This window comes from Rattus rattus, chromosome 2 (genome assembly GCF_011064425.1).
Source record: "Rattus rattus isolate New Zealand chromosome 2, Rrattus_CSIRO_v1, whole genome shotgun sequence".
In the NCBI taxonomy this organism is placed as follows: domain Eukaryota; kingdom Metazoa; phylum Chordata; class Mammalia; order Rodentia; family Muridae; genus Rattus; species Rattus rattus.
In genome coordinates this window covers 180,644,124-180,670,333 of record NC_046155.1, presented here as the reverse complement: position 1 = coordinate 180,670,333, position 26,210 = coordinate 180,644,124, and the positions used below count along the sequence as shown (strand labels likewise).

The 26,210-nt window shown below is 50.2% G+C and overlaps 1 protein-coding gene and 1 pseudogene across 1 annotated transcript; both read left to right on the top strand.

Annotated features, from left to right (window-relative positions):
- Positions 1 to 231: 231 nt before the first annotated feature.
- On the top strand, positions 232 to 7,353 carry LOC116893478 (annotated as a pseudogene).
- Positions 7,354 to 21,768: 14,415 nt separating this feature from the next.
- LOC116893477 (cytochrome c oxidase assembly protein COX14-like) lies at positions 21,769 to 21,974 on the top strand. Its single transcript, XM_032895233.1, is given in 3 exon segments — positions 21,769 to 21,840; positions 21,842 to 21,864; positions 21,866 to 21,974. Coding segments are annotated over 3 exon segments (204 nt in total).
- The last annotated feature ends 4,236 nt before the right edge of the window (positions 21,975 to 26,210 follow it).

Below are 26,210 nucleotides of genomic sequence, written 5' to 3'. Positions count from 1 at the left end.
AGCTCATTCTGGTGCAGGACCCAGGACATGGACAGCTGGCAGAGGACAGTGTGTCATGGGTGAAAAGAGGGTGAGCCAAAAAAGGCAACAGCAGCTGACAAATGGGGTATAAACAAACAGAATTCTGTGGAGAACATGAGCAATCAGAATGGCTGAGAAAGAAGTCTGGGACTGGGGGAGAAAGGTGGGGAGAACTTGCTGAATGAGGAAAAGGAAGAAGGAACATGATCGATGAACAGCATGAACCTGAGCCAGCAGAAACAGGGAGACAGGCTGAGGTACCCTCGAAGACCTGAGGTGAACTCAGGACTCAAGAGGGACCTGGGAGATCACTGCAGTGCAGGCTGTGCTGGGCTGATGGTGATTAATTCTTAAACAAACATACAGATGTGGAACAGTCAGGCTGATCAAAACAGGCTGTGACAGAACAGAGTTTACACCGGAAAGGATGAAAAAAATGGAAAATTTTGAGAGTGCGATTTCGACAATATATTACAGACCTCGCTATTCACAGCGACGAACGAAATACTGGTGGACAAAATGGTATGTGAACTCATTTATACAAATCTCTGAAACAGGCAGTTCATGGTGGCTGGAGGTGAGAACTTCAAGACAGTGTGTCATGCACAGGCTCAGACTCGCTTGACAGAACTCTTTCTGACAGGCTGAATAGAATTATTCACAGATACTCTGTTGTTTTTAAAAGGCAGGGTTCCATGGCTGGGCTGGGCACAGGTGTGGGTGGACAAATTCTTGCCCTGCTGTTCTGCTGCTGTGGTGTGCACCTGCAGTGTGATTTTCAGTCCTGAGCCCCTTGTTCCTCACTCAGCACACGATTCCATGGCCGCGCCCTTAGCACTGGCTCCAGTGGGAAGGAGTTCTTGACACTTCTGGACGACTTGAACCTTCCTGGCATGGTCCTCTGGGTCAGACGTGACCAGCCAGAATGAGGGGAGACTCCAGGAAGAGTTGGAAGGTGTGTGTGAAAGAGAGAGAGAGGAAGGGTTGGGAACCTGGGACCCCGGCAGGCTGGGCCCAGTGAATCCAGCTCTGGCAGTGAGGAAGGCAGCACTGTTGTGCTAGCAGTTTGGCTTAACTTGAAGTCAGATCACTGTCCTTGTTACTGTGTTCCTGGGACCAGGACTGACTCAGTGGCCACCTGGCCACAACAGAAGATACTTCAAGGGTTTTCCCCATTGGAGTTAGAAACTGCTTCCTAAGGAACTTTGTCCTGGGGACTTCGTGCATACCCCTCCCCTCCCCATCTCTTTTCTAGTCAGCCTTGTCCAATATGATGCCCACCAAGCAAAAGAGAAAGTTCTCTTCCTTTTTTAAGTCCTTGGTGATCGAACTGGACAAAGACCTCTATGGGCCAGACAACCATCTGGTAGAAGTGAATAATTCTGTTCAGGCCTTAACTTTTAGAGATGATGGGCTTGGGGACCAAGCAGAACAGATTAGCCCAGGTTGCAGGGTTCACTACGTTACAGATTTGCACATTGACCTCCAGGCAGCGCTAGCCGTACTGAGTTAAGGACAGGGCTCTTGCTATCTGACTTGACCACTTGTTGCTGTCCTGACTACTGCCCCCAGAGAAATTCTGGTGAGTCCTCTTACACTCTCGGCATCTACCATCTTAGCATACGTGTTGGTGGGCTGGGTTGCTGGCGTGCTATTACCTGATACGTGTGCTGTAGTTAATGGGTTGACTGATGGAGTACTAGTGATACTAGAGCCTAGGTTATTGATCTGTATCTTCCTTTCGGTCCCTGATCCTTTAGATTTATGTCTCAGATAACCAGAAATACTAAACAGCTCCTGGGTGTGCAGTGTTTCGATGACTGATAGCTGCGAGCAACAGTGTTTTGGGGCGTAAACCCAGAAGCGGTCTAGTGTACGTGTGAACTTAACCTGCCCTTTCTTTACCACTGTAGCTGCAGCCCCTTAACTCCAACCACTAAGAGACATGGGAAGTAAGTCAGAGTCAGTAGAAATCTGTAAAGCGCTTGACTTGATAGCAGTAGAGTAGAGTAGCTAAGACTGGACTAGAGTCAGCTCAAGCACTGGCTCTGTTACATAGCGAATGTAACATGTAAATAAACATGGATGTAACAATCTCATAGACATGGTAGCCTGACCCTCAAGTAAAAACTGACCCGCTGTCTTAGGTTCCTGTTCCATGTATAATATTCATTTTGTGGGTAAATTTATTATTGGAAATTCAAGCCATTTTAAATGCAGTCATCTCAAATAGGGTTGGAAGGTTCTGCTTTTGTAGACAATAATTCCAAAGCCATCTATGTTTTTTAGAGATGCCTGGAGCTATTGCTCTTCCCCAGTAGCCTCAGTAATCGAAGTTGAATGTTCAGTTATTACAGACGCTCTTCCCTCCCACCCCAGCTCTTCCTCTGGAAGAGTACCCCCTGACACCTTCCTCTCTGGTGCACAGGCGCCAACTACCCAGGAGACCGACAGCTTCCAGGTAAGCGACCGGAGATGTGAATGTCGATTGCACTATCCTGCTGATGCTGGATACCAGGTACTCTTGGGAGTGTGGAGGTCAACTTTCTGGCAGCGGTGCATGAGTGTCTGACTACTCAGGATGCTCTTCACTAGGCGACAACATGTGTCTTAGATCCTCATAACCCTGCCGTCCAGATTTACTAATGTCCATTTAGATTGAGTGTGTTGCTGTACTAAATACCCCGAAGACCATGGATCCATCGTTAGCTTCATCTACACTCTTGATTTCTCTGCAGCCCCCCAGTTTAAATTAGACCTCGCCTGGCTAGCCTCTTGGGCATCCACACCCAGACCGTCCAGTGATCATCCAGGCACTGACGTATATTAAAACACATAAGCTCCAGGACCCTCCACGGCGAGTTTGTTATCTATGACAAAGTACCTCCAGCAGGTATGTAAGGCACATTCTATTTCGAGAGTCTAATTGCACTGAAAGTGCCGATTTGTAATGCCCCTCTCTCCCTCTCCCTCTCCCTCTCCCTCTCTCTCTCCCTCTCTCTCTCCCTCTCCCTCTCCCTCTCTCTCTCAGATCTTTGAATCTCAGCGGATGAAGTTCTCAGAGATCCCTCAGCGGCTGCATGCCCTGCTCATGCCACCAGAACCCATCATCATTAATCACGTCATCAGGTGAGTGTGCTGGACCCTGCCCTGGGGAGCCTGCTCGTCCCGTTGTCAGATGTCCAGAGGTCTCCTTAGATGTGCTCGCTCTATTTCTGTTTAGATTACGTAAGCTCATTACTGTGAAAACCAATAGTGGCACCAACCTCTGCTTGCCTGTTACCTGCTCACCTTTGCAGAGTTTATGCCTGAAGGTTACTGGTGTGTGGGGTGGTTGCACACTCTTCTCTGGCTAAAGCTAGAGTGTTAGTGACTGGACATCAGGCAGCACTGTCACAGCAGGGCTCCACTTCCCCCGGGAGACACAGCTTGTCACTGTGGTGGGAGTCAGCAATCATCTTTTTATGAAAGGAGGGGCTCCCAGTCGGCTCCCACTCTTGCTTTGCTTTCTCATAATTTGGAAGATAAAGAGCCCTGCACCTGTCAGACGCCTGCTCTTTGCCCTCTTTGTTCCACGGTTCCCTAGTCCCTGAGCCCCTCACCTGTAGTCCCTCTATAGCTTGTACATCGCGTCCACAGAAACTGGAGTCCTGTTCTTTTTGTTGCTGTTTTTTTTCGACAAGAGTCTCTGTGTAATCCTGGCTGTCCTGGAACTCACTCTGTGGACCAGGCTCCCCTCAAACTCATAGAGGTCCTCTGCCTCCTGTGTGCTGGGATTAAAGTCCATTGCACGGACTCCTGTTTTTAAAAGTTTTCACAAAATGCCTTTGGTGCTATTTGAACTTTATGACTTTCTTAAAACCAAGCTCAGCCCAGCAAGATGGTTCAGCTGGTTAAAAGCACTGGCTGCCTAGCCTGACAACCTGACATCAGCCCTGGGAAACACACACACACATACACACACACACACACACACATATACACACACATACTACACATACAGAGAGGAGAGAGAGAGAGTTACAGGTTGTTACTCATAGAGACAGGCTGGCCCGTGAGTTAAACCTGTTTGAAGTGAGGCATCTGGAGATACAACTCCATACAGCGCTCAGAAGGAAGACGTTGAGCATCTCTGCTGTGCACTTTGACCTTTTGCAGTTGCTTCCTTTTCCTCTCATCCCTGGGCCATCTTCTGACGTTGGTACGTAGGTCCCAGAAAAAGCCATTTACTGAATTCTGCTACTTTCCTCCCCAGTGTTGACCCAAATGACCAGAAAAAGACAGCGTGCTACGACATTGACGTGGAAGTGGATGACACTTTGAAGACCCAGATGAACTCTTTCCTGCTGTCCACTGCCAGCCAGCAGGAGATCGCTACTCTAGACAACAAGGTAGGCGTCTCTGTCCCACCGTCCATCATAGCTCCCAGCTGCCTTTTGCTTTTCGTTTTTAACTAAAAACATGTTGATACCCAGAGCTTGTCAGGCTGTCGGTAACGTTTAGTGATAAGTGGAGGCAGGCTACAGACATGCATTTAGATTCTGCCTATTACATTTTGTTTTTGTTTTTAGCATTTTAAGTGCATCTGTCCCTTGTAGAGTAGGCTGGCCTCAAACGCATGATGATTCTTCTACATCATGTTAACAGTGCTGGGGTTATAGACACAAGCCATGGCGGCTGCGTGTGAAATGAGACCACGTTATTAAGGGCCTGAGCCTGTACCTCCCACCGTAAGGTATCAGTGGAAGCTCTCCCTGCTGCTGCCATTGGTAGGCACTGTACGCAAAGCCAAAGGGCTTTGTAGCCACCAGAGATAATGTGTGTGGACTTTCCTGGAGAGTAGGCGCCTCAACTAAAATTTGAAGGGTGAAGTAGAAGTTAACAGATGGCAAAGAAACACAGTGGTGTTTTGCGTATGGGGAGGCAGAGGACAAAAGAGATAGAACAAGGTATGCAAGAATTCAAAAGGGAGAAAGAGCCTGGGGTATCCATGAAAGAAGCAGAGGAAGGCATGGTTCTTCACTCCTGCAATCCCAGCACTTGGGAGCAGCAGCAGCAGGAGGCACACCCCGAGTTCAGGATCAGTCTTGTGTACATAACAAGTTCCTGGCAGCTACAATTACAGATAACCGCAAAATCAGCACAAGAAGTACAAGATGTCAGGGTATGATATTGGGGAGAGGAAGCTACTGGGGCAGTAGGAGCCTGGCTGTAACGCTTTGATCTGGGAAAAGCACATGTATCCCTCCTGCAGGTGAGGTAAAAGAGCCGGGACAAAACCTTCGTCATGGAGGTCCTAATGCTGTTTGCATTAGCGGGAGGTGGGGAGAGTTGAAGAGGGGCAGACCTGCAGCAGATCCATTCGGAGACTGGGCTGATGGTTTGTGGGAGATGTGTCCAGGCTCCAAACTAAAGGTGCAGACAGGATGGAGTCCAAAGGAATGTGGCTCCTGTTGGGTGGGGCTGAGAGGAGGCCTTGGGGGAAGAGTTGTCTGAGAGGAGGAGGGGGAGAAGGAGGAGGAGGAGAGTTAGGGGAAGGGTAACCACTTTAGTTGAGACTTCAGCCGACCGTGTCTTTCGAAGCTAAGAGAGCACGAGGGTTTGCTGGAGCATGGCGGTGGCCAAACGTTCCGGTTTGTACTGGTTCCTGTTGAAGACACTGAGAGTGCAGCTTCCCTTACCTGCATAAGGGCCAGCACGTTGCTGAAGAACCAGAGGGCACAGTGCTTGCACCGTGGACTCTAGGCACCATAACGTCATCGGCCTGGATGCTGCCTTTTGCCTTGGAGCTTCTTTCTTTCAGATCCATGAGACAATAGAAACTATCAACCAACTGAAGACCACTTGGAGTTCATGCAGAGCTTTACCCTTGGGAACCCCAGGGTTTCATCAATGATTGGCTTCAATCCCAGTGCCGGGACCTCAAGGTAAAGAGGCCTGAGAAAGGCCAGAGGGAATAGGGGTGCAGCATGATCATTTACTTCTGCGCCCAGCTGGTCTGGTTGAAGAATTGGGGACCACCTTTTTTGTTTTTCAGTCCATCCCATTTTAGGGTTGATGAGGGAAATGAGGCAGGCCATCAGGAATGTAGTCAACACTTCCCAGTGTTGGCTTTGGACTCAGCTGCACTAGAACACAGGATCTGGGGCTCTGATCCCCCACAGATGTTCCATTAGGGAAAACACAGGCTAGTGTGTCACCAAAAGTGGTAGTAAACCGTGGCAGCCGATGGCAGGCAGTAAACCTGTTCCAGAGGAGGGGACGAGATGAAGCGAGATAGGGTTGAAGACGCCCCAGGGAGAAAAGAAAATCCTTAGGCCCCAGGCAGGAGATGTGCCTGGGCGGCTTGCACGTGGTGCCGACTCGTGATTGCTGTGACCAGCGCAGCAGAAAAGGTCCACCCTGACAGTGACTAAAAGGGTGCTTGGGGTGACTTGGGGGGTGTCTTTTTTTTTTTTTGTCTGCTGGGGCTTTTGAAGAAACCTGACCCAAACTGGGCGGCTTGAGCAATGGGATTGTCTCCCAACGAAATGAAAGTAGCCACAGGGTTGGTCCTGTACATCTCTACTATTCTGGGTGACCTGGGTGTCCCTCAGCTCAGGCTTGCTGTCTTCACATTGGGTATGTGTCTGTCTGTCTGTCTGCATTTCCCTCCTTTATAAGGATACCAGTTATACTGGATTAGGGGCCAATCCCAATGAACTCTTCTTAACTTGATCATCTGCAAAGACCCTATTCCATGTCAGGTCCACATTCACAGGTACCGGGGAATTAGGAATTTCAGCATCTTTGGTGGGGTTGGAGGTGGGCAGAGTAACCCAGCTGAGAGCTTGACTTGGAAAGCAGCAGGAGCCCTGTTGTCCTCTCCTCCCCTCAGACAATGACTGATGTGGTGGGTAACCCGAAGAGGAGCGCCGAGCTGGAGTTCTACTTCCAGCCTTGGGCCCAGGAGGCCGTGGTGCCGATACTTCTACCAAGGTCGTGCTGTGCCGGGGCACAGGGGAAGTGGCCCAAGTAGGGGGTCAGCGGTGTTGGCCGCCAGCCTTTGGTTCTCGAGCTTGCATTCCTGTTTTCTCTGCAGGTGCAGCAGAGGCGGCAAGAATTAGAGCAAGCCCTGGGAATCCGAAACACATAGGGCCTCCCTGGCCCTAGTGTCTGCACCGAGTTTGTGGGCCCCGTGTTGCCTGCCTCAGTGTCCCTGTCTTGGTCTTGCTTGAGGCATTCTAGGAGATGCTGTTGGCTCCAGGACAGTGTCACAATGAAGAGGGTGTCACATTTCCGTCTCACAGTCACCTGTTATCCCTTCCTGCACCCCGGCCTCCCACCTCAGCTCCTCCCTGCACGCCCCCGTGCCTCTACCTCCCTGTCCTACATAGGACCTCTAGATAGTGTAGGAGAACCGTGGTGGTAAGAGTGCTCTGGCGGTGGGGCCTCCTGAGGTCAGGGGTGGGTTGCAGGGAGACCCAGGCCTTGGGAGCTATGCGCCCTGAGCCTCAGGCCTGGGGGGCAGTCTGTGTTAGCTGACCTTGGCTTCCTGGTACCCTACTTCTTCCCTTCCTTCCTCCCCCTCCACAGGTTGGAGCAGATTCATTCTCCTTTCTTCTTGCCCTCTAGCACTAAAAGAGCCCAGGTTGGCTTCACTGGAATCCAGGTTGGTCCCGCCTCTGGACTTAACCTGCTGTCTCAGTGTTGTCTGACCCCCCACGGGTCCATGTCAGTATTGGTGTGGTTTTTCAACTCTTGCTCCCCCACACACTCCCATGTGCCCAGTCATTTCAGGGATTTCCCACACCTGCCCTAATCAGTGTTTTGGGCTGGGATCTCGCTTTTCCTTGTCATTTCCCCAGCAGAGACTGTCCTTCCTGCTGTTAGAGGAGTGGCTTCTCTTCATTCCTCCACCCCTGCCCCCTTCCAAAAATGGAGAAACAGGCCTGAAATCAAGCAGGGCAAAGCCCTAGGCCGTCCCTGTCTTCCCCTGTCCCATGTCTGCCCAGTTGAAACCCACTGGTGGCTTCCAGGGCACTGAGGAGTAAAAGCCTAGGGCTGGAGAATAGGTCTGAAATGGTTTTGACTCCCACCCCTGCCCTCCTAAGCTTCAGACCCTCAGGTAGCAGCAGGATGTGGGTCTCGGCCCTTAGGGACAGATGGCTTTATGCCTTCCGGGAAGCCTCAGATTCTTCCAGGTCTTGTCACCGGAGTTGGCCTGTCCCAGGCTGCAGAAAACACTGCAGGTGGAGACAGCTGGCACAGGATTCAAGTTGAGCATGGGCTCTGAACCCACAGAACTGGACAAAGCCCCTGCTTCCCCACCTCAGGCTCCTGCATGCAGCAGTGTTCCTGCACCCTTCCTTCCTGCCTGTTCTGTACTGGGGACAGCAGTGTTCTCCTGTCCTCCTCATGTCCTCTAGCCTCCCTCCTCCACAGTGACACTGGACAACCTTAGGAAGCAGCTGAGGCCCAGCCTGGCTTCTGGCTGGAAGCATGATGGGTGAACTCAGCACTCCCAGTGTCCCTATTGATAACTGTTTTTATTAACTGAATTGTGTTTTGTTTTTGTTTTTTTTCATGGACCAAAATTTTTTGTACTGTCTCCTTACTGATGTCACCAGTTTAATAAAGACTTCTGAAGAGCAGGTCCCTGCTGTCTGTGGGGGTTGCTGTGGGTCCCCACTGTCTGGGGGGAATCATTGTCCCCCCACTGTCTGGGGGTGATCACTGGGTCCCCTGTCTGGGGAGTCACTACTGTAGTGTCTGCCATCTTCCTGCCCAGTGCCTTCTTCCTTGACAGGTGTTTCTTGAGGATGTTTGCTGATTGTGTGCCAGGCTCTGGAGGTCTGGAATGAGTCTTTTTCCTGGGGACTCTGGGTCTTATTAGAGGTTTGTGACCTCAGCAATGGCCTTTGGTTGGTTGCTGCAACTCCCAGCCATAAAGAACAGACAAGGCAGTGCCGCCACTGGTGTCTTCCTCGTCCTTGAAATCTCCAGGTCATGTACTGGCAGGAACAAGCTGTCCTTGGCATCTGTGGCCCCTTGAGGTTGATGAAACTGGGCTTTTGTTCTCCCAAGTACACATGTCCATCCAGCCGCTGCCAAGGGCCCGTGATGGGTTTTCCATACAGACCCACCACATGCACTGATCTCATGCTTGAGGTTCCCTGAACTGGCCCCAAGACAATCGGGGTTTCCTTTTGTGTTGTATCCCAGTATAGGGGGTCTCCTGTGACTAAGGCTGACCCAAAACTCACTGTGCGCCCTATCTCAGCAGCCCCCCACCTGCAAAGTGAGATTACAATTACGAGTGCGTTACAGTGCTCCATGTAAGAAGCTGTTCTGTTCTTAAATCCAGTGTGGAGTGGCGCTAGGTCCTGTGTGAGGTAGATGGGCTGCCTACCTGGCTGCTCAGACATTAATCCCCCCTGGAAAAAACCGCACCAATGCCTGCGGTCCAGCCAGCTTCCATTGGGTGGCTCTGACTTCCTACTGCACTCTCGTCCGGAAGGTGTGGGTAGACTGGACAAGGCGACTGTCACACCTCGAAGTCACCGCTAAAAAATCTCAACCATCCATTGCAGTTCATTGATACCGCCTTTAATCCCAGCAGCACCGGGAGGCAGAGGCAGAACCTCTGAGTTCCAGGCCAGCCAGGATTCCAAAGACCCTGTTTCACACACAAAAAACGAATCTTGCCCGTTGAGTAGCTGGATATCTGCTGAGTAGTGTTGTCTGCCAGTGCAGGACATGCTGGGTTCTCTGAGTTGAGAGGGTTAAAAAGAGGCGTTATAACCGGAACAGAGGAAGGGTATCAAGGCACTGAAACTGGCATCTTTTTACCTGTCTAATTGCACGTGTGGACAGAGTGGCTGATGAGTCATTAATTCCAAGGCAGACACTGTCCAGCTTTGGTGGGACAGACAGCTTCCTGCCGAGCATCCTTTATTCCTGTGTGAATAGCCACGTGCTTGGTCTCTACACAACCAAATAGGCTCGGGGCAAAAAAGAGACGGGAGATTTAGGCAAAAAACAAGGCACCCATTTCAGGCATAAATGCCCATTCTTTCATGTTCCTATCTATACGTGCCAGGGGCAGGGAACGTCCTTTCTCTTCCAGCCCTCGTCATCAGTGCTCCCAGCTGGCAGCCTGGTTTTGGCGCCTTCATCTCGGTGCCAGTGTGATAAAGGAGTGGTCTGTGGGAGGGACAGCTCACGTTAGCAGAATCTGGTAGAAGAAAAAGCAACCACTGATTGATTTCGGTTTGTCCCCATCACAGACTGCCCGGCCTTGTGACCACGATATAGGCTGCTTCTGTGTAATCCCTGATCCGGGGGGGGGGGTGGGGACACACGCTCAGTCGTTACCTCTACCATTTCTTTTCTTAGTGCTGTCAGCACTCCCTCTAACCTAGTGCCGATTACTGTTACTGGCCGGTGGTAGCCTGGAGGATACAACACTCCATTCGTGGTGTGCTGTCCCAGGAGGTCTGCACATGAGCATACAGTGGCTGGCGTGCCCTGTGGGTCAGGTGCAGCTCAGAGGGTGAGAGCCTGCACTGAGCTCGGCGGGCTTGAAACCCAGCTCCTCCCTCTTAGTCAAAACAGATGTCTGTGGATGCCATGGTGCTCAAACTGCTAGATGTGGGCCTGCCATTCTCCCTCCCTGTCACACGTGAGCATCAGAGACCACAAAGCCCAGAGACATGGCTACCCTTTGAGTTTTTTGGAAGCTGCTGCTGTAACTCCTGGCTTCTCTTCTGCTGTCTAGTGTCTGTAAACTAGCTATTTTAAGGGTTCCTGTAGGACAGGCAGAGCCTTGAGAGAAGACTTGAAGGAAGATCAAGCTTACCCAGGACAGTGTGTATGCTGGCCACCGCCTTCTGCCCTTTCTAAGCCTGGGACTCTGAGCCACGTGGCATCAGTGGTTCCACCTTTGCCCTTCCTTCCTGCCTTCCCTTTAGAGACCTTCAAATGGGGATTATCTGAGGGTGAAGGGCTCACTGTGAGTCCCTGCCCCTGTGAGTAAATCACGATGACTGTAGTAGCTGTTCCTGGTTGTCAGCTTGACTGTATCTGAATGAACTACAACCCAGAATTGAAAAGGTTCACCTGTGATCCCATCTTGAGGCTAGGAGATGCAAGTTTCTGACCTGGATCTTGGCATGGAGATCTTGAGGCAAAGTGGCTATAACCCAGGAGACTAAAAAGCAAGGGTTCAAGGTCACCTGGGACAAAGCAAGTCCCAGATCCAGGCGTGGGGTACACATCTTTAATCTGGGCCCACACCTTCTGCTGGAGGCCTATATAAGGACACTGGAAGGAAGAATCACTCTTTGCCTGCCTGCCATTGGGACTGAGCCACTGCTAGATCCTTGGACTTCCATTCATAGCTGCTGCTGACCATTGTTGGGGAGTTGGACTACAGACTCAAACATCAACAAATCCCCTTACTGTATAGAGACTACCCATGGTTCTATGACTCTAGAAAACCCTGACTAATAAGAACCTTGTTCTTTTTATTTTTTTAAGATTTATTTATTATATATAAGTACACTGTAACTGTCTTCAGACACACCAGAAGAGGAACCAGATCTCGTTACAGATGGTTGTGAGCCACCATGTGGTTGCTGATTTGAACTCTGGACCTCTGGAAGAGCAGTCAGTGCTCTTAACCACTGAAACCATCTCTCCAGCCTGTTTTTTAGTTTTTTCAAAGGTAGGGTTTCTCTGTAAAGCCCCTCTGTCTGGGAACTCGTTCTGTAAGCCAGGCTGGACTTGAACTCACAGAGATCCACCTACCTCTGCCTCCCTGAGTTCTGGGATTATGGGATTAAGGGGTGCAATTTATTATGTCTAGTTTCTCCCAGGATATTTAATCCTTGGTCGAGGTGCAAAGCACTGATGCTCGTGCATTTATTTATTTATTTATTTATATATTTATTTATTGAGACAGAGTCTCACTCTGTCGCCTAGACTGGCCTCAAATTCACTGAGACCCTCTTGCCTCTGCTTCCCAAGTACTGGGATTAAAGACTCACAACACCATGCCTGCCCTGTTGGTTGCAGTTTATTTCAGTGCTGGAGACTGAAGCATAGTGGGGACTATTTCTGAACAGACACAAGACAAGACGCGGGGTGGGGGGACTAAGCTGAAGCCAGTCGAGGAAAAAGAAACTGGCTGGCACCGTCAGCTGCAAACGGGAAGAAAAAGCTGGCCTCAGCTTCAGTCCTGTTCCCCACACGTCTGTACCCTTTTTACTCCCTTTCTCCAGGCCAGACTCCCTGTCCCTGGGTGCCAGCCTCTGGGCCACTGGGGCGGAGCTTGCACACCCACGTGGTGGAGTTAAATACTCAGAGCCCACACCCGCCGGGGCAGAGAAGCAAAGAAGCAGCACCATAGGCTGGCAAGAAAGTCTGCATCGTAGGCTCCGGCAACTGGTAAGCGGTTCTGAAGGGCATGGGGGGAGGAAGGTTTCTCCCTGAGGGCTGGGGGGCTCCCCAAAGGGAGGCTGGATGAGCAGGAAGCAGGCAGAAGGTGGGAAATGCGCTCAGGAGCCAGCCGGACTCCTGGCTGCTGTCTCCAGTGTTAGGCACAGGGACAGATTGTGCCCGGCCTCCCAGCTGTGCCTGCTGGGCATGCTGCACCTGCTCGCCAGAGGAAGGTGAGCTAGTGCTGCCCCGCCTTCCCTGCCCGAGGAGCTGCCCTGTGAGTGTGGGAGCTAGCCCACTTCACCAGCAGCAAGACTGGTTAGACAGAATCGCCCCTCTGTTGCCAGTCGCGGTGGGAGGCAGGTTTACCATAGGCGACCAGGTGGGGAGCAAAGGGCGGGAGGACATGAGAGGGGGAGGTAAAAAAAAAAAAAAATCCAACAAACTTTTGAGGTGCCACTCCCCCTCCTCCCTCTCACCTACTCCTACTTTCCATGTTTCCCTCTCCTGCCAGAGCTCAACCGTACCAGATCGTGGGTAGTAATGCCAGCCCAGCTGGCACTTTGATCCACGGGTGACCATGTGGAGTGTTTGAGAGGCATGGGGCAGAAAAGTTAACTGAGATCATCAACCGCACTTGGCTGCGAGAATGCCAGAAATACCTGCGGGCTAAGCTGCCCCTAATAATGTAGTAGTTCCAACGGCTGTGAGAGGAGGCGTGGCAAAGAAAGGGGTGTCCCGCAGTCAACACTCAAAACGACTTGGAGGTGCCTCCTCTCCTGAAAAGAACGGGAAGCCACTTTAAATGCCAGCTGGTCTGGTGAGCATGCAGGTGGACTGCCCTAGGCCTGGAGGTACCCCATGCCCCTAAATTGTTCCTTTGGACTCTTTCTGGAATCTGAATGTCACCTTAAGGGGTGCACTTAGGTGGGGGAAGCGGGGTGTGGGGGCTGGTCTCCGGTAGCCTTAAGGCTGGTTCTCAGGCCCCCTGGACTTGGGGGTCCAACCTCTAAATGCCTGCTCTGAACTCTAATCTGGTTATCATTCACTGGTTATTAGCACATTTGAAGGCTGATCGTTGGACTTTGGGGTCTTTGGTCCAAATCCATATGGTGCTCTCTCACCTAGGGGGACTAGGAATAGGCAGGGGAGACAGGGCTGCCGCTGCCAAGTAAAGGTCCTAAGACACAGTGATGAAATCTTGGTTGCCTCTTCCTCTTGCAAGCCTAGGCTGCCTTTGGCCGTCTTCACTGACCCGCATGGGGGCTAAGGTGTGGCTGTGTGGAGCGTGTTCTAGGAAGGCTCAGTGACCCAGGAGGCTGGGGACAGGGCTACAAGTTATGATGTTCAGTTCAGTCAAACAGCCTCCCTCCCCTAACACTGGCTTGAAGATATTCCAAAGGGTCAGTCCCCCCTTGGGACTAGGAGGTCTAACAGGCACATGACCTGCTCTCCCCACAGGTGGCTGTCCCCAGATGTCGTCCAGGCTGCAACAGGTGCTGACATCTGGTTTTGTGTTTATCAGTTCATTGGCAAGATCTGTGACCAGCTCAAGGGCCCTTGAGCCAATACTATTGGCATATCTCTTGATTAAAATTACCAAGGACACCTTGGTGTGTTTGAGGGATGAAGGTGCTCACTAACTATTACGGGTTTTGGGGGTAGATAGAAAGAGCACAGAAAAATATCCTCAGGAAAGAGGCTGAGAACCCCCGGAGATGGGGAGGGATTGGCTTTGGAGAGGTAAAAGCAGCTGGGGCTAGAAGTGTGGCTTTGAGTGGAAGTGTGGCATGCAGGGGTCCTGAGTTCAATACCTAGTACCAGAAAGTGGGGAGGAAGGGAGGCAGAGTGTTGGGGTGGAGAGAGAGAGAGAGAGAGAGAGAGAGGAGAGAGTGAGGTGGTGCTGGGTCCTTGATGAAGATGAGATGGGTAGATGTCTTAGAAAGTGGCTTGGGATGGGGGCTCCTTAGGGGCATAGATGCTTCTAAGAGGTGGGCTGGATAAGAGTTGGGAGGGGTCAATGGGATGGGTTGGCCACTGTTACCTGCTGTTCTCCACAGCAAGTCAGGGCTAGATGGGATTGGGGCAGGATCTCTGAGGGTACAGATGGGTCTGAAGGACCCAGCTTACCTGAGCTCCACCTCTGCCCTGCCCAGGGATGAGGGCCCCAATGGACTGAACTCATCTCTGAAGTGATTGGGAGAGCCTTGGCATCCCCTATGGGTGTTACGATGGGGGCCCAGCATTGCCAGTGAGGTGGCTGAAGAGGGGTTCTGTGAGGCGACCGTGGTAGAGACCCCTGCTTCACGCCCTAGCTGCTGCCCAAGCCCTTAGCTATCCGGGAGGGGCCTGGGACATCAGGGGGTGGGGCTGTGAGGTCTTGCTTTGGCTGGTGTGAGGGCAGTTGGGTGGTTGCTTGTGCCATGCACTGTCGTCCCAACTTCTCAGGAGACTGAAGCAGGAGGGTTTCTTTGAGCCCAGGGTCTGGGTCAGCCTAGGCAACAACAGCAAGAGCCCAAGAGACCATCTTAAGGATCAAAATAAGGTTGTCCTCAATTACCCCCTTCTCTACTTTAGGCTGCAAGGACCCTGCTCAGGGACAGCTCCTGAAGAGCTGGTGCAAACCACCAACTTCCATCACCGTGGTACAAGGGTGGACACAGTAGAGATCTGTGGGGTGCCCAGAGGTGATAGGATGCAACTTTGGGCGGAGAAGCCTGCCAGAGGGCCCATCTTAGCTCTTCCGGGTGGCTGGAACCAACTCTTGTGCTTGAGCAGCGTCTCCATTGGTGCACACACAGAAAACCCGTGAAAGTAAAGGCCAGGCGTCGGTTACTGACTTGTAACTTTGTTCAGCCAATGGGTCCTTCTTCCACCTTAGACCTCTGTGAGATGGCGTAGCCCTGAAGTCCGATATGATGGTCCCATGAAGATTCCCAGGTTAATAGGACACAAGATGTTCAGTGTGTCAAAAAAGATAGATAAGGAACTTCGGTGGCCGGTGTCTTTAATCCCAGCTGGGGAGGAAGGTGGATCTCTGTAACTGTGGCGGTCAGGGGACTACATAGTGAGATACTGTGATCCTCTAAAAAGGAGAGGAGGTGTGACTCTCACAGGGAATGTCAGGATAAATATGAGATAGAATTGAAAAAAGCGCCAAGAAGGCCGGTGGTGATATACTCCCCTTTAATCCCGGCTTAGAAGGTGGTGGTGTACCCCTAATCCCACGGCACTTAGAAGGCAGAGGAGCCAGATCTCTTCAGTTCCAGGTCAGCCAGGCAGGAATGACTCTGTTGGTAAAGTGCTTGTCACACAAGCCTAAAGACTTCAGAGTTGATCCCCAGATACCCATGTTGAGGCTGACTCAGTGGCACAGCAGTGAGGAGCAGAGGCATGGGGTTCCTGCGGCCTGCTGGACAGACAATCAAGCTCAACAGTAGGCACTCAAAGCTAGCTGAGAGATGCTATCTCAAAAACAGGTTTTTCTGGGCATTTGTCGTCGAGCCTTTAATCCCATTACTCAGGAGGCAGGAAGCCGCAGGTGGTTCTCTCCTGTAGGAGTTTGAGGCCAGTCTGGTCTACAGATTTCTAGGCCAGCTAATAATATGGGTGAGACCGTCTAGCCGTTAATAATAAGTAAATAATAATAGCAGTGTAGTAATTGGAAAAACCATGTCAGTCTTCCACACAGGCACTGAATATCTCATTGCGCTCACATGCACGGCGAGCATGCAATGCACACATAGGCATTGCAGGCACTCCCACACATACGCATGCACTGGCATGGGTTTGGGAAGGCACAGCACTTGGGGAAGGAGGAAGGGGAAGACTTAGTTTTAGAGGCCGTCATTTGTTCATTGATGGGTGTGTCAAGGCGATGGGCAGCTGGAGGGTGCAGAAGGCTCCAGAAGTAGAGCCTCTGGAGGAGAATCTTTCTCACCCCATGTCCTCTCTCCTCAAAGAATATAGTGGCTGTTAAGGCTGGCTTCTGTATTGAGCTTGGCTTGGTGACAACACCAAAGGCGTGATCGGCTGGGGCTCATGGAGATAATCGCCAGCCAAGCTCTTCTGCATTGGCTCTGTGATATCGCCACCTTCCTGGAGAGCGTGAGAATTACATTGGCCTCGTAGAGCCTAACTCGAGGCTGAACATAAGTGCTTGAAGGCCTTAGCTCGCACCAGAAGAGTGGGCGGGGTGCCAAGGTTGGAGGGGTTTGGCGCAGGGGAGGGGGCAGCCAGACCCTGTCTCAGAAAGGCAGGGGGGGCTGGAATGTGTCAGCAGTGGCACTCCTATGCAGAATCTGCTTGAGACCCTAGGTTTCCAACCACAGGGAAAGAGAGAGATTATTTGGAACGGTTCACTTCTCCTCCACCCCTCAAGACCCCACCTCCCACTTCCTTCCTGCCCACATGGCACCTCCCACTTCCCTTCGTGGCACCCTCCTTTTTTGGTCCATTGGCAGCTGGAGAAAGAGATGCCAGGCAGGCCCAGGCTTCTACAGGGCCCCAGACAGCCCAGAACTGCAGCATCCTCCAACACAGGGCCTCGTGGACAAGTAGTCGATAGCCAAAGCCCTTAGGGAGGAGTCCCAGAGGTGGTTGCCGCCTCTCCATATTGCGATGGACAGAGAGCTTGGAGCGTCTGGGGTGCCGACTGTGTTCAGCCAGTTGACCCTCACTCATGAGATCTTCCACTGGCTACAACCCCTGGCTCTTTCTCCCTGTTCCCTGCCCTTGTGGGCGTTGGGTTCAGGACAGGAAACCTCACCTGACTGTCCTACCTTTTTCTACATTCCCTTAAAATCACCATTTCTGTCCCCTACTATGTCCTGGAAATTGCTGAGGAGACGGGCTCTGCTTCAGGGTCCTCCTTCCCAGTATACAGGATCAAAGAGCAGCTCATGGCTTTGGATGCCAGAGACTAGCCATGAGAAGACGAAATAGTTGGCGTGGTACAGCACATAAACCACATCTTTTTTGCTGCAATATCACTTACTGGACTCATTTTAACCATGTACTGAGATTCGAATTAATGGTTACTCGTTAAAAACAGAAAAGGATTTAAAGCCCGTGTCAGACGGGCAAGTGCAATGTCACTAAGGTGAGGTGGATGGCGACCTGACCTAAATTCCAGGGCTAGAATTAGAGTCCCGGACGGCCTAAAGGAAGTGGTAGGTGCTTTGAAGTCCTGTGGACAGGAGGTGGGCATGGGTGTTGAGAGTGGACCGAAAGTGGGGACATGAAGCTGGGCTCTTTCTCTCGGTTTCATATTCACCGCATTGTACAAAGTATTACAAAGGGCCCATGGTGAGTTCTCCATGCACAGAACCACCAGAACATGTGAATTCAGCGGAGCCCAGTTGAACAGCGCCTTGCAGGGAGTGACAGAAGCGATAGCAGCCACCACCAGTCTCAGGACTTCCCATCCAGCAGAGAGTCCTTTCTGGGGGCCCTGGGGACAGGAGGCTGTGGGGCTCAGGCCATGCCTGGGTTGCTTTGTGGAACCTCTGACTCAGAACCACACCGCTTCCTCGCCATCCTCTGGGAGGTGTGGAATAAGCCCCAGTGCTGCCTGCTCTAGGGGAGGTGCGGTTGGGGAAGGAAGGCGCCAAGTCAAGGCTGCTGGTCCCTTACCTCCCACACATAGGAATCTGTTCCGTTAAGTATTTGAAGTGCTTTGTACAGGAAAAGATGGGAAGCCAAGGAAAACTTGCCAAGGGAAGAGGTCTGGGACATGAGCTAGCTAGACCCAGAGACCCTTTGGCCGACTCTCCATTGCAACATCAATGATCTCTCACTGTTTGCTAACAAAATGCAAGCTCTCAAACTGTCCCTTCTAACTTCTCCCTAGCAACATTTACCCACCTCAAAGCCTCTACTTCCCTTCTCCAAGGCTACTCTAGCACAAAGAAGCTCCCACACTGGCATTTCTGGCCCCAGGGCCTCCCACATTCTTTAGAACTTCCTGGTCCTGAGGCTTTGCCCAGGGCCTCCCCACCTGTGTGAGCCTTTCAGGCTCTCCTTGCTGCCCAGCTGCTTACCCTCTTTGGGGAAACAGGAACTCAATCTGCTGACAGAGCTACACTTCTTCATAGCAGGCTCAGATGGCTCAAACCTGACCGATTTGTCCACCTCCTAGTCAGGGCTCTGGCTGTGAGAAGCGCCAGCCAGCCCCTCAACCTGCTGACACTTAGCCTTTAAAAAAGGCATCAGACCCCACCTTCCCTACTCAGGTTGTCCCCAGGAGGCCCACTTTCCTCTGATCATACCGACTTCATGTCTGACAGAATGTAGGATTACTGTAGCTTATCTTCCCACAGCTCCTTCTGTCCATATTCTCAGCTCTACCCTTTCTCTGCAGAAAGCAGTGTGTCTTTCATGTTTTCAAACAGCCAGAAGCCTTCCTGAAAGTACTGTATAGGCTTGGAGCCAAGACGCTCAGGTTCAACAATGGTTGGTGGGGCCTTGAGGCCAAAGCCAACTGCCCTTGGGACAAGGTCCTCATGGATATGGCACAGCACACATCAGGAGCTGGGGAACTCGAGAAGAAACAATTGAAATGCCCTGGGGTGAGAAGCAGCAGGGGATGGGGTATACCTTCTTCTTTCCAGGTTGGGTGGCAGCAGAGGAGAATGTCACAGATCAGCAGCCTGGAGCCCTGGCTATAAATAGTCTCCAGGGGCCAGGTTTTCTCCCTCCACCAGGGTCTCTCCATTTCGCGTGTGGCACTGGCACACAGTGTCTCTATTAACTTGCTATTAAGCTAACATCAGGTGCAGGCCTCTCTCACTCCCCTAGCCTTTGGGAATTCAGTCTTGTCATGAGGTCAAACCTGGGAAGGTGAAGTGGGGAGCTCTGTCGCCAGTCAACTGGGCTGAGACCCTCCCATGACTCAATTCAGGCTGTTTCCCAGGAGGCTGGGGCAGGATGCAGACAGATTCAACACCTTAACCTATGTTTTGCTCAGTCAACTGTGAATCTGGGGCCTTCTATTCGAATATGTCTACCAATAAAATCTGTTTTTTCAGAAACTGGAAGGAAGTTGTGGATTTATGTGGCAGCACGTGGGTCATGTATCACTGCATGCATGTTTTCTCAATGTAAGACAAGTGGAAAAAAGTCATCCTATTTAATAGCAGCCACAACTCGGGCATCAATCAGCATTGGCATTGATTTGCTCCTCCTTTTCTCCCTCTCCTCTTGTATAATGTCCCTCCTCCACCCAAGCTGTCAGCCAGTCTTCTCAGCGTTTCTTAGGCTCTGTCATCCTTGCCTACAGGGAGGTCCTTTACAAGACAGAAACGATGTGAGTCAAACCGCCTTCCCCCACCTCAACCCCCATTCTGTGGCCTCCTTGTTGGTGCTGGTCAGTCCCTACCTGAAGTCAGCCATAGATCTGCCCTGTAAAAGAATACCAGGCGCTAGAGAGGTATGACCCCAAAGCTGGAGGATCCCGAGGATCTACCTAGCTGAGTTTGCGCAACTGAGTCATAGACTGTGGTTGGCCTGATTTTGAGCTAAAAATGCCAGTTTTCCAAGGAGCGCATTTGCTGGAGCAGAACCACAACCCCCAGAATTCAATGGGCCTTTCCGAGAGGAAGACTAGACTGAGCGTGCGTAAGAGGGAGGCGGAAATCAGAGTTCAAAGGCTGGCTCTCGCCTTGGTAGGCGAGGTTTCGCGGTCACCAGTGTCTAGGAAGCGCACCGTGTTGGTGTCTGCCTTTCTCTGCTGCGGTCTTTTGACTCTGGCTGAGGCAGAGATCCTAGCTCTGACGAGGCCAGGCTGCAGTCTGCAATTGGAAGCCACTGAGCCGGGCAAACCAGACTCCATTTCCCCTCTCCTCGCCGCTCAGCTGGCTCTGCACACCGCACCCTTGCCACCTCCGCTCCATGCTCACCCTCTGCTCCACGCCCCTCCGTTCCCCTGTCCACCACTGCTCCCTGCTCCGCGCATCACGCGCCCACCAACACATGAGGCGCACGGTTCCGGACCGATATGTGCTAACTCCTGCCAGGTCTAGGCTTCTTGTTATCAGCCTCCCTTCTAAATAAGACCATGCAACCCCACAGCCTTCCATGTCCTCAGGGTCCACTTGGCCTTCTCTGCGGTCTCCCTTACCTTCTATTGTTGATCTAACAGGGTATAGGGTTTCATAGCTTACCTTTATAAGCTCCGTTAGTCCAGAAGTTGTGGCTCAAGCTCAGGTGACTTAATAGGGGCTGTGTGTGTGTGTCAATGATATTAATGACGGCTGTGTGTGTGTGTGTGTGTGTATGTTTGATTCACTGGGCATTGTTCAGGTCAGACCCCATTCTATCACGAGGGCTCAGAATTTTCCAGAAGCGTGAGCCTTGGGCTTCTCTCTCAACATTAGAGGGCAGAAAATCGAAGAGGTCATATAAACTCTTGCAAACCCTGCCCTGTGGCATTTTATCGTGATTATTCCCATATTTTTTCTAAGGCCGCAGTTACATTCCTAACAGTTTTTATGAAGGATGCCCGGCAGATTAACTTGCCAATCTCAAGGTTCCATTTTATTTCCAGGTTGATCCTTGTACCTGGGCCTAATTTCAGGATTTATTGTTGCTGTTGTTTACATGTTTGCCTTTTGAGAGATATCTGGATGTGCTTCTATTTTGTTTCTTTCTTCCCCCACCTTTTTTGGATGGGGTCTCGTAGCTCATACTGGCTTGGTTATTAAAATAGCTTAGATGATTCTGAATTTGGGATGCAGAATCCTGGGTGCAGTTTCCAGCATATATCCATTTAATGCAGTTCTGGAGGTTTGTACTGCCACATAGCATCCTTTAAATCATATAGATCTTCTCGTAAGTGAAGACAAGAAGACTAAACTTTCACGGGTGTTGACCCCCTGCCTCTACCAGGGGACATTACATACACCCCGCCACACACAAACACACATCCTCAAGTCTATCTTCAGGTCCTGATGTAGAAAGTAGAATTTGACTACAGCGTCAGCAGTCTTAATAAATAAAAATATGATTCTGAGGCTGGTGGGATGGCTCGATTAGAGCATAGCTGTTCTTCAGAGGACCAGGTTGATTCCAGCACAGTCTATGAGTGGGCTGGTCACCTTTTAAGCACAAATAAGGAGAGCCCGTGTCAGCTCTGATGGCGTCGTATGCACCCGTTTCCTGCCTCGGTGTAGTCATTTTGAGTCAGGCTCAAACATACGCCTTATGCTTATGAAGCCACAGGGGTCACCAACGCCGGTGCATCGATGAGAGTGAAAGGTGAGAATAAGGAAGGGGTCTCTGGAGGTGGGGCCCTGTCCTGCAGATGTCGACCCTATCGCATGGGAAGACATGCCGTCTGCCAAGCAGCTGGCCGACATTGGCTACAAGACCTTCTCTGCCTCGATGATGCTCCTCACTGTGTCACAGGGGCTACCTCTGCAGCGTCTGACCTGCATTACCTCAGCTCACGCAGTGCCAGGCGCCAGGCACGGCGGAAGAAACAGAAGACCTCAAGGTCTGAGCTCGGCTCTTCCTTTGGCGCCTTCCGGCCGTGAGCATGAGGCGCCAAGCAGGGAAAAAGACCTCCCGGAATGCCATCCCTGGCGAGAACTAGGCCGATGCCTTGCCAAACCTCTCCGTGGTTTCTGTGTTCTGCTGGCTTAGCCATTTTGATGATTATAGAGGCCATCAGGTAGTGGGCATTGAGGGTGGTTTAGAGATTAAATGTTTTACTTTTGTTTTTGTGTTTGGTGTTTCTGTGCCCAAAGTGTGGATCATGAGGTGGGGACCAGAGTTCTCTAAAGCCTGGTCTCTGTTTGTTTGTTTATTTCAGACTGGGGTCTCTTTATTTCGCTGTCCTGAGATCTATAAAAGAGACTAGGCTAGCTTGAATGAAGATTCTCACTCTGCCTCCCAAGTGTTGGAATTAAAGGCCTCGCCATATGTCTAAGTAATACCTTTCTTGTTGCTGTGAAGACACAGGACACCTCTTAGAAGTCACCTCGGAGAAGGGTTTATTTTAGGGTATATAGTCTCAGAGGGTCCCGACCACCATGGTAGGGGCGTGGCAGCAGCAGGCAGCAGCCATGGCCCTGGAGGCTGAGGGACTTACATCTGGTTCTGTGAGCATGGGCAGAGCTATGAATGGCTGGTTTTTGAAACCTCAAGCCATCCCCTGGGACACACCCTTCAGACAGTCCTCCCAATTCTTCCCAACTGTTCTACCATTTTTGGAGACCAAATATCAAGTTGGTGAGCTTCTCAGGCCATTCTGCAGGGTTCTGGGCCTTGAATATACCGTGAATCTAGACACCGAGTTTTGTAGTAGTATAGAAGCATTAGGATCATAGAAAATCTACTTTAGTGTTGCCCTAACATTTTGGTGTTTGCATACTGCATGGCACTCTGCTGAGACACACCTCCAGCCTCCCTACTCATTATATTTTCAAGACTGCAAAGCTCCTGTGCAGGACCATGTCTGACGGGACTAGTAAGTCCCCTAAGGAATGGGGTGCTCTGGTCCAGCCACGGCCATTCATGTACCTCTAGCTCAGCGAAGACAGATGTGGAAGGGGCAGCTACGAGGAAGGGTTTGCTGGCCTAACCATTGTAGTAAGACAGTTCATTTGAAGCCAGCAGCGGGAAGGGTGGATTTGAACCCTGCTGCTTGGAAGTGTGAGTGAAGTCTGCACGTAAGCTCTAACAGAGAGCGGACAGATGATTCAGAAGGTGGCTCAGTGGGTGTGTAAGCGACCTGAATTTGATCCTGGACCTGCATGATGGACCAGAGCACAGTCTGTACCCCACCAAATAAATGTTAAAAAAAAAAATATATTCACATAAAACCTCAGCCATACTGTTTTTCACAGTCGAGTCTCTTGCTTCGTGCCAGTGACCCTTCTGCCTCTATTTGGGGTGGAGGTACAGTTGCATTTTTATGAGTTCACATTACAAACCCATACCTAACAAAGAATTGAGAGCACTTGGCTCTGGCAGGACCCAGGTTCACTTAGCACCTGGCGATAATGAACATGGTGATCCAGACTTAAAAGATAGGACTCCTCTTCCTGGCCATCACTTAGCACTGCAGCACATGGTGTGGATATACATGCGGAAAAACACGTACAAATAAAAATCTTCTTAAAAAGTTTAATTAGCTGGGCAGAGCTAGCACACACCCTTATTCATAGTACTAAGGAGGCAGAGGCAGAGGCAGACGTTCTGAGTTCAAGACCAGCCTGGACTACAGAGTGAGTTCCCAGGGCAGCCAGAGGCTACACAGAAACCTTCTCCTAGAAACAAAACACTTTTAAGATTTGTTTAATGTATGGTGCCTATCTGCATGTACACCCACATGGAAGAGGCATGGATCTCATTATAGATGGCTGTAGCCGCTAGGAATTGAACTCAGGACCTCTGGAAGAGCAGTCAGTGCTCTTAAATCCCTGAGCCATCTCACCAGCCCAACCTTTTCTTCTTTTTAAAGTTTTTTTTTTTTTTTTTTTAATTTGATGTCAATTGGTTTGTGGGTCTACATTGCAGTGCATTGTGGAGAAGCAGGTAAAACCAGTTAGAGGACAAACACAGTTTATTTAATTTTACACAGATCGTGACACTTGGCAGGTGTGATGGATGGCACCTGTCTTTGGACAGCACTAAAGGAGGCAGGGGCGGGGGTGTGTGGTCTCTGAGGTTCCAGGTATTGACCTGGGTTTCTTCCCTGTCTCAAAAGCAAAAACAGACAACAGGTGAAGTAGGGCTGTCTACTAGAAGCAGCAGGAAGTAGTATTCAAACGCAACTGGCTGCTCTCATTTTTGACCATCCCAAAGAAATGAAGATCTAGGCTTTTTCCGTATATATATATATATATAGATAGATAGAACACTCCTCAGACTGGCCATCGAGAATGAAGATCTGGGCTTTTCGATATATATGTATATATATATATATATATATATATATATACGGATTAAAATATCCATGTTTCCCATCTCTCTATGAAAGATGTGAAATTTTAGAAAGAAGACTGTGTAATGTGACATAGAGATATTTAATTTCTTTTTTGGACCCCTACTTGATATTTTAATTTCTATTGAAAATATAAAATGTCCAGCAAGATGGCTCAGTGGTATAAGTGTTTTTCTGCAAAGATGACAACTAAGTTTGATTCCTGGGACTATGTAGTGGAAAGAAAGATGACTCTTTAGGAGTCATTCTCTAGTTTGCCCACATGGAGGTGCCTTTTAATCTCCTCCAGGAGGCAGAAGCAGGCTGAACCATGTAGAACTAAGAGTCCCAGTGCTGCAGGCCTAGTCAAACAAAAGCTCTGAAAATGTGCTATGAAAATAAACCCAGCAGATGGAATATTTAAAAATACTCATTTACCTGGGTCAACATCAAAAACATCACATTTTAAGGTATTATTTTATTATTTTAAAAGTGTGGAGTATGAGGGGCTGAAATTAACTCAGAAGCACTGTTGCTCTTCAATATACATGGTGACTCTGTAACCATCTAATGGGATCGATGCCCTCTTCTGAACATTATCCTGAACCCAATGACAGTACACTCATAGACATAGATAAAATAAAAATTTGAAGTGAGTGAATTTGTGACCATGGGTGTTAGAGCCTTCTTCAACTTGAAGCAGAAGCAGGCAGGTCTAGATTTGACCACTCTCAGTCTACGTGAGGTTCCAGAGCCATGACTAAGGTGAGACTGTGTCTCCAAACTCTGAGGGTTTTGATTTTGTTTTCTAATACGTGGCAGTGCTAGCATGGTAGCACCCACCTCCCAATCCCAAATTTAGGATGCAGAAGTTAGGGATTGAGTTTGAGGCCAGCCTGGTCTGGTGGAGTTTCAAGTAATATGCAAGCGCCGAGACCTATGGCTCAAAACTCAGCGTGAAATTAGGGTTCAGATCGGCGACTCAGCGAGTTTAAGAGCCACTGGCCTGTCTTGCAGATGACCTAGTTTCAATCTGTACCATGGCCACTGGAGCTATCTCTCTAGCACCAATGAAGCTTAAAAAATATTAGGAAAAAACTAAACCCAGAAATGATCTGTAAGAGAAGAAAAGAATGGAGATTATGAGGTGTGAAGCAGGTTTAAGCAATGCATTCTCAGATATACTAAGACAAGCATCTGAAACAGACAAGCTTCCAAGAAAAACATAAAAGCCAAATTGACTGAAAGATGACTTATTGTAAACCTGAAGTGCGTTGGGGAGGAGGGCCTTTGGTTTGAATTCAATGAGCCAATGGGAGCTGAAGATGAAATGGTGGTTAGAAGCACTGTCTGCTCTTCTGAGAACCTAGGTTTGGTTCTTTATGGAAGCCTCCTAGCTTTGTCTGCCATGCTCAGTTTGAGGATCAATATCACATTCTGTCTTGTACCAGAATATACAACGCTACTTGGGCAAAACATGCATACATACATTTGTACATACCTTTATGTGAATGCAATCTCCCTAGTTGTCTGGTCTTACGCAGCATGGACTCTAGACGCTCCAGAGGTGGTACAGCTGCTCCTTGCCTGGTGCCCTGAGTTCAATCTCAATTTATATGACGTGGGAGGCCGATGGACTCACAGGTGCCCTTGAGGTCTGCATGTCATGTTTGTACTTACACGGTAATGATAAATACCGGACCTACAGTATACTTGCGTCCTTTCCTGGAGTTTAAAACTGATAACTCAGGCTGCTTAGGTAGTTCAGCAGGAATGGCTCTTCTGCTACCCGATGACTCATAAAATCTCAAACATATGGAAGGAAGACCGAGTCCTAAGAACT